The following is a 13,165-nucleotide window of genomic DNA, read 5'->3' as shown; positions in this document are numbered from 1 at the left end:
AGAGGTTTTTCCAATCCCCTCTCCATCGAGACCCTTACGTAGTAGCCCCTAATTGTATTTCATCCCAATCATAGATCTGTGTAGCCGTTTACATATGTTAAATTTTTCTCAGACATCCGATATACATACTCCGTGTATTTTGCAAGGCCACACAGTTTTGCAAATCTTTGGATTTTTTTTAAGGTTCTATCAAGTAGAGATGCGTTACATTTTTTCAATATAAGAAAAAAATTCTGACAAAAATGTGTATTAATATCATTAATTTACTACGAAAAACACCAACATAAATCCATGCAATACAAATGGTGATTACTTGCAAATGAGTATTTACAGTGAGAAAAAATGTCCTCTTTTCAGTACAAATTTACATTTTAGTTAATAAAAATTTTCAGCTTTTGATTTTCATTGCAGCAGCAAACAGTATCAGGCTATATTATCATTTTTCACTTAATTTTTTTACAGGAGAATCGCTGCAATGGCTGCTGCAACCCCACTAGTGCTAGCTCCACCAACGGCCGCTACAGCTTGTGATGCAAACGCTAAACCTGCAGCTCCAGCACTTTGTACAGCTGCAACTGTACTTCCAGTAGCGACGGCTGCTGCAGCCCCACCAATTGCCGTGGCAGCTTGCGATGCTAAAACTAAACCTGCAGCTCCAGCACTTTGTACAGCTGCAACTGTACTTCCAGTAGCGACGGTGGCTGCAGCCCCACCAATGGCTATGGAAGCTTGTGATGCTAACGCTAAACCAGCAGCTCCAGCACTTTGTACAGCTGCAACTGTACTTCCAGTAGCGACGGCGGTTACAGCCTGTGATGCTAACGCTAAACCTGCAGCTCCAGCACTTTGTACAGCTGCAACTGTACTTCCAGTTGCGACGGCAGCTGCAGCCCCTCCAACGGCTGTGGAAGCTTGTGATGCTAACGCTAAACCAGCAGCTCCAGCACTTTGTATAGCTGCAACTGTACTTCCAGTAGCGACGGCGGTTACAGCCTGCGATGCTAACGCTAAACCTGCAGCTCCAGCACTTTGTACAGCTGCAACTGTACTTCCAGTAGCGACAGAAGCTGCAACCCCTCCAACGGCTGTGGCAGCTTGTGATGCTAACGCTAACCCTGCAGCTCCAGCACTTTGTACAGCTGCAACTGTACTTCCAGTAGCGACGGCGGTTGCAGCCCCACCAATTGCCGTGGCGGCTTGCGATGCTAAGGTTAATCCTGCAGCTCCAGCATTTTGTACAGCTGCGACGGTACTTCCAGTAGCCAAGGCGGTTGCACCTTGTGATGCTAACGATAAACCTGCAGCTCCAGCACTTTGTACAGCTGCAATTGTACTTCCATTGGCGACGGAGGCTGCAGCGAAACCAACGGCTGTGGCAGCTTGTGATGCCAACGCTAAGCCTGAAGCTCCAGCACTTTGTACAGCTGCAAATGTGCTTCCCGTAGTGATGGCCGCTGCAGCCTCCCCAACGGCTGTAGCAGCTTGTGATGCTAATGCTAAACCTGCAGCTCCAACACTTTGCACAGCTGCAACTGTACTTCCAGTAGCGAAGGCGGCAGCCGCCTCACCAACGGCTGTGGCAGCTTGTGATGCTAATGCTAAACCTGCAGCACCAGCATTTTGTACAGCCGCAACTGTACTTCCTGTAGCGATGGTGGCTGCTGCCTTACCAACGGCTGCGGCAGCTTCTGATGCCAACACTAAACTTGAAGCTCCAGCACCTTGTATAGCTGTAACTGTACTCCCCGTAGTGACTGTGGCTGCAGTCCCACCAACGGCTGTGGCAGCTTGTGATGCTAACGCTAAACCTTCAGCTCCAGCACTTTGTACTGCCGCAACTGTGCTTTCAGGAGCAATGGCTGCTGCAGCCTCACCAACGGCTGTGGCAGCTTGTGATGCCAATGCTAAACCTGAAGCTCCAGCACTTTGCACAGCTGCAACTGTCTTTCCAGTTGCGGCGGCGACTGCCGCCCCACCAATGCTAGCCCCACCAACGGCCACGGCAGCTTTTGTTGATAAAGCTAAACCTGCTGCTCCAGCACTTTGTAGAGCTGCAAATGTACTCCCAGCAGCGACGCAACCAATTGAGCTTTGAACAGCAGCTGCTAAGGAACCAGCGGCCACCCCTGAACTTGTAAAACCAGCAGCAGTTAAAGCTACAGGGGCTAATCCTACAGCTGCGAGACCACCGGCAGCAGTACCAACTCCAATGGCTGAAAGGAGAAGTCAATATATTAATAGAAAGTTAGAGATATATAGGAAGGCAGGGCAGAGGCAGGAGCCCATCCCAAAATCAAGAAAATTGTTAATCAAGGATACAATTTCTGAACTTTTAACTCCAAAAAAACAAAACAAAAAACAAGACTGGAGAGGCTAGCAGGTTCCGCCGAGTTAAACAGTGCCATCGAGAGCTTAGGTGGGCCCCTTTGGTTTTTTGTCAATTTAGTCACTGGACCCCACCCTTTTTCCCATAAAACTCACAAGAATAAAACTACTCGGATTCCGAGCCTACTGAACCGATACTTTTACTTAGATAATAAAGAATAGAAAGATATATAAACTTTTGATGCATTTTTTAAAAATTTCTAGCTTTTCTTTAAAGGTTTTAGAAATTAGTCAGTATTAAGAGTCAGTGTAATTTTAGTAAAAGTTTGTTTATCAACGTTCTTTTGAATTTACAGCTCAATATGTTAATACAATAACCTTTAATATTTTTTTTGTTCAAAGCACTATATCTTGCACCAGGCCAGCTCAAGATGCCTTTTGCCAGCACAAGTTGTAACATGATTATGCAACCAGCCGAAATACATGACGAGTATTTAATTAACCGTGGTTAAAATTTTTTGAACTCCATTGAGGCAAGCTAGAAGTATCTTCACGTAAAGAAACATTGTAACTACTTTTAATAATGAAAGCTTTTTTGCTATGTGTCAGTCTTTTCAGAACATTCAAAGTTTAATGTTCTGAAAATTGTCTAGCTTCATGTTACAGTTTTTGCATATTTTATTAGTTTTAGTGACTAAAAATAGCACTTTTGACAGAAGGAAATACCCACCAATGGTTACTTAACTGTCGAGCATTGCGATTCAGTCAATTTTGCCTTCCTCTTGAGTATAAAGTAATGTAGCGTTTAGAACCAGAACCAATTCAATCCTTGGGTTTTAAAAAGTTTTTTTTTTTATTTTTTTTACGTAACTTTGATGTTCCTCGGTATATCGGGTTTAAACCTGCTTTTAAAGAACATATTTTGATAAAAATGACAGCTCCATTCGAGAATGTTTTCTCTGCAGCGAAATATTAAAGCTTACAAGGAGACCTTGCGGTCTCAGAAATCCAGATCGGGAAGAAATTCAATAGATTAGTAGTATTCCTTAAGAGTATCCACAACAGTAAAGTAATAAAGCACACTAGCCAGAACATTCCAAGTAAACAGCCTCTAATAAAATTTTACAATCAGCTTATGTACTAGTAGAAATTTTTGCCCGCAGCACTCGGTGGCTATGTGGTCAGCGTACTGGATTCCCGAGCAGTCCATCCCGGGTTCGATACCTCTTGAGGAATTCTTTTTTTCACCAAAATGTAGGAGAGAGTGGTAGTAAATGGGCCACTAACAAAACATGAAAAAGTATTCGCATAAAATTATTTTAGATGCCACTAATCGGTAGATTTTTTGTTCTACTAAATTCATGCAATTTTCAATTGTTTGAGAAAAGCCACTTTTCCACAAGAGTACGATGCTAAAAGAATCTGATTTAAAAGTATACTTTTCCCTTTTTCAGTAAAATAAATACTAGCTGAAAAATATCTATTATTGCATTGCAGGTATATGTATTAGCAATTCTTATCATATTTGTAAACTAATTTTAAGATGTATTTTGATGTTATTTGAATTTCATGTATTAAAAATGCCTGAATATAATTTTAGAAGTATAGTTGAAGTTGATGAACCACTATATCACCACCAAAGAAAAAAATAGTTTTTCTTTCTTTTTTTCTGTTTTTTTCTTTAATATGAGGCATAACTGGCTGTCATAGATTTAGATTACTGTCTTGTTAGAATAGGTTTATAGCAATTTCTAAAATTTGCACATTTTAACCCTAGGAAAGATTAGCTATTAAATTCCATAAATGATTAAGATGAACTGTCTAGTTATTGACCCCACTTGCCAGTACTTCACCATTTGAATTTGATATGTGTGATTCCATCCAGTATTTAAAAAAATAGGTCAGAGTTGAAGAATGTGCTTTTGCTTTGTTGATTTTATAGGGTTTTTTTTATGACCTATTGTTTGTTTTTGTAGACTGGTGTATATTTAAACCAAACATTAAAAAAAATATTTCTCTATATGAAAATCTAAGTAATAATTCTTATTTATTATTAAGACATTGTCAATGATGGTGAAAGCTGCTGTACCCACGGACGGTTGTACCTACGGATATTGGTCGGGAAATTCCGGGTATCGTCCAAAGGGATCCTAATTGGGGTTCAACGTGTGACTCACAGCCCTCTACAATATACAAATATAAGGAAAAGAAGTTCCCACCAAAGTCACGCTGAATGATGTAAACAAATTTTAAAATTTATCGGGTTTTGCTCAGTGAGATTTTTTTGTTTTAGGTCCCATTCAACAAAAAGAGATAGACGATATAAAAAAGTTTATCTAATACACTGTTGAATATGAACCCTTCTGTGACACTATCATCGAATGGCCAACAACTGACAAGCAGTTGCCAGAAGCAGAACAAGTGAATAAGGCCAGATCCTTTGTATATAGACATACCGTAGCTTGTAGTCTACTAGTATTTTTCGATTTGGGAACAGTAAAAGCACTCTTTTTTATAATTAAGTGTGTCTGTTGATTACCTTTGATACCAAAACAGGTAAAAATTAATGGTTTGACTTAATTTCAAAAATAATTTTAAAAAATCACTTTGGATACACTCATTTATTGCAAAAATCACCTAAACGCAATTTTTTCTAAAATTTATAACTCAAAAACTTAAAGGAATTTTTTTTCAATAAACTGATTATCCCAATAGCATGTTTTTGACTTGGTAAAAAATATTTTAAGGAGATTAGACCTATACTTAAACTGCAAAACACTTTTTTTTAGTTTTCCGAAAGTTGAAAAAAAACGCACATGGTGGTTTCTGAAATAAACGATTCAGTTGTTAGTTAAATAAAATATTCCTTTCATGAAGTTTGGTATTGTCCTGAAACTCTATTCTGGTAAAACTAGCAGCTTGTCCACCTGTGACGCCAGCAGCAAAATTAAAAACCACGACTGAATAAATTTTAAGATTATTTTTTAAGAAAGAAAATAACTAAAATTTAAGAAAAAAAGTAACTCTTCCCTTGTTTTCGGCCATGTTCCGTCAGAAAAAGATATTTAAAAAAAAGGGAAATAACCTATTTGGTTTGGATTTAGCAGGCTTCCATAATCAATAAAATTTAAATTGTGAAACTAGGTTTTACATGAGCACTAGTGCGTATGAAAATTAAAGTGAGAAAATTCACCAAATTATCATCTAAGAGCTTCAGATGAGCAAACAGTGTGAGTTGTTTACATTTTTAATTTGTTTTACAAAGGTCTTGAAAATTTTAAGATTTTTGGAGAATTTTCATAAAAGTGAAGGTATTATACCACGGACAGGCAGAGAAGCGGACGGAAGGCGGTGGGGGGGGGGGGCAACCAGAGCCTTTAGTGTTAAAAATTTATGGTGAATCCTAACACGGAATGCCTGTGAATACCAAACACCAACTCCAAAAGGTAAATTCTGGCTGCTTAAGAGGTTTATCATAATTTATCATAATTTGTTTTGAAGTATTTCATAAGAAAAGAGTGTATATGTTACCGTTAAAGTATATAACGTAGTTATTTTATAGAATACTTAGTTATTCCATGAAATAACTGATCGTCTCGGTTAAAGTGTGTAACATGTTATTAATTTGACCCTTTAACTAGTTATTCTGTGAAATAACTAGGTATTCTATAAATTAACTATTGAGAGACAGTTAAAGTGTAAAATAAACAATTTATCCAAAATGAAATAACTAGGTATTCTATAAATAAACTAATTATAGACAGTTAAAATGAAAAAAAAGAGCAATGTATCTAATTTATGCAGCGTATAAATGGTATTTATGGAAATGTACCATAAAATCATTTATTACAACGAGGAGTACTAAAATGACGCTTGGAGTTAAAAAGAACATTATTTCTAAAACAAAAACATTTTTTGTTGACACACTGGGTTTTACACGAACATTTAGGGGTAACACAGAGGGGGAAGGTAAATGTATTTGTCGTGCAAGATATATGATGTAGATTATTTTACACTTAAACGGGCTACAGAACGTTTTTCTACGAAATAACTAGTTAAACCATGAAATACAAGAGAGTTTTACACTTACAAGAGAGCTCTTAACTGACACGATCAGTTATTCCATGAAATAACTAGGAATTCTATAAAATAACGGATTTCATACTTTAACGGTAATATATATATACACAGAACATTAAACAAATACAGTTAGCTCCTTGTTGAACGACGCTCTATTTAACGAGTTTCTCTATTTAACGGTGGCTTTTCACGGTCCCCGATGATCCATATAGTGTTAAAAGAATTCTATTCAAGGACGATTTCTACGTAAGGACAATTTTTTTGTGGTCTCTTGAAAATCGTTAAACAGAGAGCCAACTGTATTTTTACTTAAATTAGTTCATTTCTTTTTTATTAATAGTGGTAGTCGTACGACCTTGCCCGTGGTAGAAAAATAAAGAGCTAATTGGTTTGCCTGTATATTTACTGGTAAATTATCTTATGCGTATAATATATTTTTTTCAAGATCGACAATAGATATATAGAAGACATTTTCGGTGGATTAACAATTTGCTACCAATACCTACCAGATTATTAGCCTCTTTTACTGGAAGAGCGGATTTTTTTTTCTTTTTGAGAAAAGGCCAAAACAAAAGAATGGTTGCGTGTAAAACGTGGCACAATATTGTTGACGCTCGGTGCAAGTACTAAAAGTATCGAATTCGTTCGAAATGTGTAGAGCAGTATAAGTGATAAGCAAATAAAGACTTCCACAATGTCTTTTCATCTAGGAGAAAGCACACGTTTCAAATTGAATGTATTTTCTCATTGCAAGCCAAAAACGTCACTTCACGGGAGGGGGCGAGGGAACATTTTCCCAACGCATGACTACATTTAACCCGCATACTTCTCTTCCTTTCAAATGGTTTTAATTTGAACTCGTTCAAGGTAGAGCGCCAACAATTTTGAGCTGCACTGTATTCATGTACGACTGTCACGTGATGCATGTCCCTGCTTAATAAATAAGAAGAAACACGCTTAAAATTGTACGGTCACAAAATGGTATAAAGTGGTCACAAAAAATCAACTTTCGAATTTCTTCCGTAGCACTCGCCTAAAATTGGCCAATGGACCAAAAACTAGGATTTACAAAGTTTCAGCATAATCCGATAATATCACCAAGTGCCCCAAAGAGGATGAATTACGAAAAACAATGATTTTTAGCGAAAATCCGTAGATTTTGAGCAAATCTGGAGCTAGTGCTTTATTTATATAAGGATGTAAGAAATGACAGTCACGGTGGAAGATACACCGAACGCATTAGATCAAGGTACAATGCTGTGGACTGCCTTGAATATCTTTACAAAGCAAAATTAATGTATAACAACATTCTAAAATTATAGTTCAAAGGTATTTATACCTGCAATTTCCATAATGATGGGAACAAGTTTAGCTTAGTCACCCTGAAAGAATAAAATGTATTTAAAATAATGCAATTACGAAAAAAAGCAGAAAATCGATTTGTTTCTGAAAAGCAAAATTTTTGAAATAATTATTGCGGATTTGAAACATATTTTTTATTGGTTTAATTTTTTTTAATGTCTAATGTCCATGAAGTATGGTTGATTTCATCATGTTTCTGAGAGCAACTACCAGGGCTACTAGTACCATCTCTTGCCCCTAGACAAAGGAGAGGTTCACCTTCTATTTATAGTGGCTATCTCCAATTTTTTGATTGTGCCACTTACAACCTATTTGCTTCTCACTGCCTCAAATAATTTACAATGCGAAAGTACGAAGTAATGAGCGCAATTGTTTAATTTTGGAACTATTCAATAAAAAGAATCAAAAAGTGTATTATAAAAACCAATAAGAATAAAAGTAATCTTAAACCTTTGATAATACTGCGACCGCGTCTCTGCTGCCATGTCCTTGAAAGTAAGTTACAATATGCCGAGCACGAGCTAGAAATGGAGGGGGGTTAGGCAAAATGATAGAAAAGTAACGGAAGCGCTACACATTTGTTGCGATGAAGATTTTTCTCATGAATCCGAAACAACAGCACATAATTTTTATTCCAGTAACCGGTTAAATAACTTACATTTTGATTATATGTTTCTTTTTTTTTAAAATAAGGATATATTTGTAACTTTAAATCTTGCAGAGCAGCAGCTGGTTTTCGCAGGATCAATTGCGTTTTTCTTACATCCTCGGCAAATTAGCTGTACAGAAAGCAATGGTTTAAATACAAGTTTTAAAATTCACTCTTGGCTCGTTTAATATATATATATATATATATATATATATATATATATACTTGCGTACATTACAGTTGTTTACGTATGACAGAGAAGACAAAATTGCCAGATAAAATGATGATAATTTTATCATATTAAATATTAAATTACAAAGTCGTATCTAAATTAAAATTCCCTGCCAAAAACAAAAAGAAAGAAAACATATGTGTAAGCAATCAAAATAACACCTAAAACTGCAAAGATTTAATTACATTTCATCCGTATATCAACAAATGCTTCATAGCGAAGAATACTTTTCTTCATCAACTGTATTCCCTTAAATTATTATGTTTTGTATAAATATAAAGATTTGTCTCAGTCAAAAGTAGTTTTAGTGAAAATAAATTCGTTTTAAATATTAAAATAACAAAACGTAACGACTTACCTTTCAATTTTTATCTTAGTCAATAAGATCAGTAACTGAGCACCACTTTTTGGTTTAGTACTGAAAGAACAATGCTCTCTCTACACTCTTTAAACTTTTGCTGGTTGATATTTTTCTACGTGTGTAGGGGAATTACCGTCCTTCTTATCGACACAATCAACACGGGATAGTTAATCTGTATTATTTTCCACAACTGATTGACGCAATCGAAATGAGATATGAATAGCAAAAATGTGAGAGTAATAAAAAACCTTTTTTTTTTTTTATTTTTTTTATTTTATTTGATGTTTAAGTCGTTACTGTAGTGGTGAGGGATCAAAACTAAGTGGCCGAAATTTCGCCGGATAAAACTTCTGCGTGCGGTCAAAACTTCAATTTTACCAAAATTTGCGCGGACAAAACTGCATGCGGACAAATCGCCGTGAACGTATTACTTCCCCCCCGTGCGAATAAAATAAAACAATAAAACTTCTTAAAATTAAATTACTTTTATTTAAATTGAAAAAAAGATATTTTTTAACTAGCTGACCCGGCAAACATTGTTCTGCCATATAAATATTTTCAAGTAATTGAGTTGCACGTTTTAATTGAAAGAGAAAAAAATGTGATTCGTTGCGGCATATATAAATAACGGTGAATGCATAGCTTTGAAAAGAAAATGAACTAATATTGAAACAAGAAAAAGGATGGCTTTTAACTGTTACTGATAAAGTACACCATTTTTGTAGCTATTAGGCATTAATATAATTTGAATTTCTGTAAATGAAAGTATTAGACACTTTTATTTTACACGCATGCTATGGGCGATAAGGTCATTTAAAAAAAAAACATAAAACATCTTCTGGGAAAAAATACGAGATGCGGTGTATATCCACTTGTTAAGCATCAAAAGGGGTTCAAATGAGCCTATTTTAAGTTTTTTTTAAAAAATGGATTTTTTAAATTTTTCATATTTTTAAATTTTATCTCCGAAGCTGTATGTTTCTAAAGATTATAATAAAATATGCGATGAAACTATGATATAAGGGCTTTAGACTGCCAACTCTGTTTAGTCAAAAAAAAAAAAAAAATCATAGAGGAAAAAAAAATCATAAAATCGGTAAAAAGGCAGTTTTTTCGCGAAAAAAATATTTTTTCTCTTTATCAAAAAACTTAGCTAAACTTTTTAAAACGATGTCTGGAGGATATATTGGACCTTATTTATTTTTAGAAAAAATAGTTATTCAAATAGGTTAAATATTTTTGAAATAGTGTCTATTTCAAATGGAGTATTTCGCTATTTTTTTCCAAAATGGCGGATTTTGTGCAGAATTTTAGTAGGCTGTAACTGAAGAAAAACATTTTTTCTTGCAAAATCCTTTTGGGATATTTCATATGTCCCTTAGTTGTAACAACAATATTAAAAAAAATGTGATGCTCATGTGACAGGCCCTGCCTGATCTGAAATGGAATGGTTCTAATATTAACAGCAATCATAATGATAATATTGAAAAGAGGCTTTTCTGAAGCAAACATGTCATTTGTTACTACCATTTGCGCTACAATATTTTTACGTTTGTCTAATGCAAAAATATTGCGTTCTGTGCTAATGGCATCGGTGAATAACATTTTATGACTTGCGATGTCATGCTCAGAAGCGTAAAAAATAAAATTAAATCTGAGAACCAATTAAAACAATTTTTGAAATACAGTGAAGCACTATTTATACGTTTCTCTTTTATACGTTTTTATCAATTATACGTTTTTTTTATTGTTCTTTGCAGAGTCTAATACTCATTAACTTATACCTATTATACGTTTTTTCATTTGTACGCTTTTTTCATAGTCCTATGTTTTTAAGTAAGCTCTTCCAGGAAAAATTTGGGATATAACCGAATTGAAATGGGATATGAATCGTAAATCTGAGGTTGCTTTAGCATTGTATTATATGATTTTTTTTTTAACAAAGAGCTTACTGTGCAACTATTTTCTCCACAGGTGATTTAAGAAACTCACACAAAAATTAAGAAAATAAATATTAAAATACTATTTTTTACGGGGGGGGGGGGTATTTCGCGAAACCACAAGGGCTTAAATATGACATCAGTTTTTTTTTCCGTGAACAAAGAATCCTACCATGCCACTATTTACCAACTGAAAATTCAAAAAATTCATATTCAAAAATTAAAAGTTAAAAACAAATATTTGTTACATATTTACATTTGATAACAATATTCAGCCTTTTTCCACTAGCGGTATTTTGGATAATAAGTAAAACATTTCAGTTCTAGCTGAATAATCAGTTCCAAAATCTCACAGATGTCACATTGAAATTTTTTGGAGCAATCACGATTGCTTATTGTTCTTACTTCACCGTCCTTGGCGTTGTGGTTCCTTTTTCAGCTTGGACCAGGCTCCTCTGCAGCACCACCGCCCACCGGCCTCTGCAGGCGGCGTGGCGGCTCCGGTCCTGAGCTCGGCTCCGTCGGCTCCGCTTCTGTAGGTCGGGGGCGTCCATGTCTAAACACACGCATGCTCGCACTCATGACTTCACTCACATTCATTCACACATGCCTAGGTGCATACACACAGGTCTACGCGCACACACACACATAGCACACGTAACCGCCCAGGAGGAGGGGCAGGCTTGGGAAAGGAGCCGTTTCTAGAAACAATAACTCTAATTAGTAGGGTTCTGTCACAGTTCGTGATTCCGAAAAACATAATTTGAATTCAAAATTTCATAATTCAAATTAATTCTCTCTCTCTCTCTCTCCTTTTATTTTATTTTTATTTTTTTGCCCTGCTGCCCATTGATACGATATATTTTTACTTAGAAAAAGGGAAAATCCCTTTTATTCTTAATTTGTGATTATCAGCAGACTGGTCTTATTTATCTGAAATACATCAGCTAAGCAGATAGCAGCAGTTGATAAGGAGGTAAAATGTATGATAAGTAACTATAAACATTGCCCTTTCTTCTCTCTTGAATATTTTATCACATTTTCCCTAATTTCACATTAAATGGTTTTTGATATTTCAACTTGTTTAAGTGTTAAATGACTACACATGTGGCATATCACTTATCTTAAGATATTTTCGGATTCAGAGAAATTATAAACACGCTCTGCCATTGTTTCAGAAAAAGAGGGTTCGCGCTCAACATAAAGTTAGATAGCATAAAAATTCAAACAAACTAAGGATTTCCAAAAAGAGAGGAGGGAGCGATTCTCCTCTCCTGACCCGCTTTTACGTAACCGGACTTAATCAGTACAGTTCGGAAGACATTTGCCTTTCTAAAATCTATAAGAACTTTTTCTTCACTAGCGCATACATATGAATATAGTAGATATTATAATGCATTATTAATATTTACTAGAAAATCGCCAGTCATGGTATGACAGGTGAAAAATTGTTTCTACATTTGAACGAAGCAATTGCCTGTTTGGTGATATTTTGATAGTTGAAATTTTAACCGTTTCTCCAGTGCATTAAGCTTAAACCCCAATAGATGGCGTTCGCTGTTGACCACTTTTTCGCTTCTTCATTTCCCCTAATAAGTCTTAGTCTTACCAGTAAAACAGTTAAGTTATTGAATCCAATTCAGTCTTGTCAAAATAAAGCATTTCCCTGCATGTCAAACACTACTTAAAAATATTATCAAATTTATATGCCATGTAGTGTCATCATCATATATATCATCATCCATATCATCAGTGTTGGTATATATACTTTTATATTATATTGGTATATATACGTATTGGTATATATACATATATATTACTTTTTTTCTTAGGTGGGTGAAACGGACATTTTCACCTTAGAAATACAAACTGGGATATATTCACCCTAGGTAGTTTGAGTTTCAGCACTTTTAGCTATTCGAATTGTATTTTCACCTACGTAACCGTGATAAAAATGAATTTGTTCTTTACCATTCTTCTTCAGCATGAGAAAAAATGAGCTGATGTGTGCATCACATGACTTCCTTTTAAACCAATTTAACGTTATTTCTACATTATTGCAATTTTAATGTGATTCTGTAGTTAACTCTCTAAATATCACCAACAATGGCCTAATTGAAACCAGATTTAAAAAGAAAAAAATCGCCAAGTTGGCGACAAAACTTGGCGACCAAAAGATTGGCGATATATCGCCAAGTGTCCGCCAAAATATAACA

The 13,165-nt window shown here is 35.4% G+C and overlaps 1 protein-coding gene across 3 annotated transcripts; it reads right to left on the bottom strand.

Moving 5' to 3' along the window:
- Window positions 1-262: 262 nt before the first annotated feature.
- Window positions 263-11,720, bottom strand: LOC129234559 (spidroin-1-like). 3 transcript variants are annotated; one of them, XM_054868579.1, is made up of 4 exons: window positions 9,007-9,122; window positions 7,745-7,787; window positions 1,503-2,213; window positions 263-1,400 (listed from the first exon to the last, which is right to left on the bottom strand). In XM_054868579.1, exons 2-4 carry the CDS (start codon window positions 7,755-7,757, stop codon window positions 457-459), a joined length of 1,668 nt encoding a protein of 555 aa, XP_054724554.1. In that variant the 5' UTR covers window positions 7,758-7,787; window positions 9,007-9,122; the 3' UTR covers window positions 263-456. The 3 variants fall into 3 exon arrangements, with proteins under 3 accessions (XP_054724554.1, XP_054724553.1, XP_054724551.1); XM_054868578.1 differs by lacking the exon at window positions 9,007-9,122 and adding an exon at window positions 11,355-11,720 and having other exon boundaries at window positions 263-2,213; XM_054868576.1 differs by having other exon boundaries at window positions 263-2,213.
- Window positions 11,721-13,165: the final 1,445 nt, after the last annotated feature.

Source organism: Uloborus diversus, chromosome 1 (genome assembly GCF_026930045.1).
Source record: "Uloborus diversus isolate 005 chromosome 1, Udiv.v.3.1, whole genome shotgun sequence".
NCBI classification, from domain to species: domain Eukaryota; kingdom Metazoa; phylum Arthropoda; class Arachnida; order Araneae; family Uloboridae; genus Uloborus; species Uloborus diversus.
Note: the sequence above shows the minus strand (reverse complement) of the source record. Positions and strands in the feature narration are given on the sequence as shown.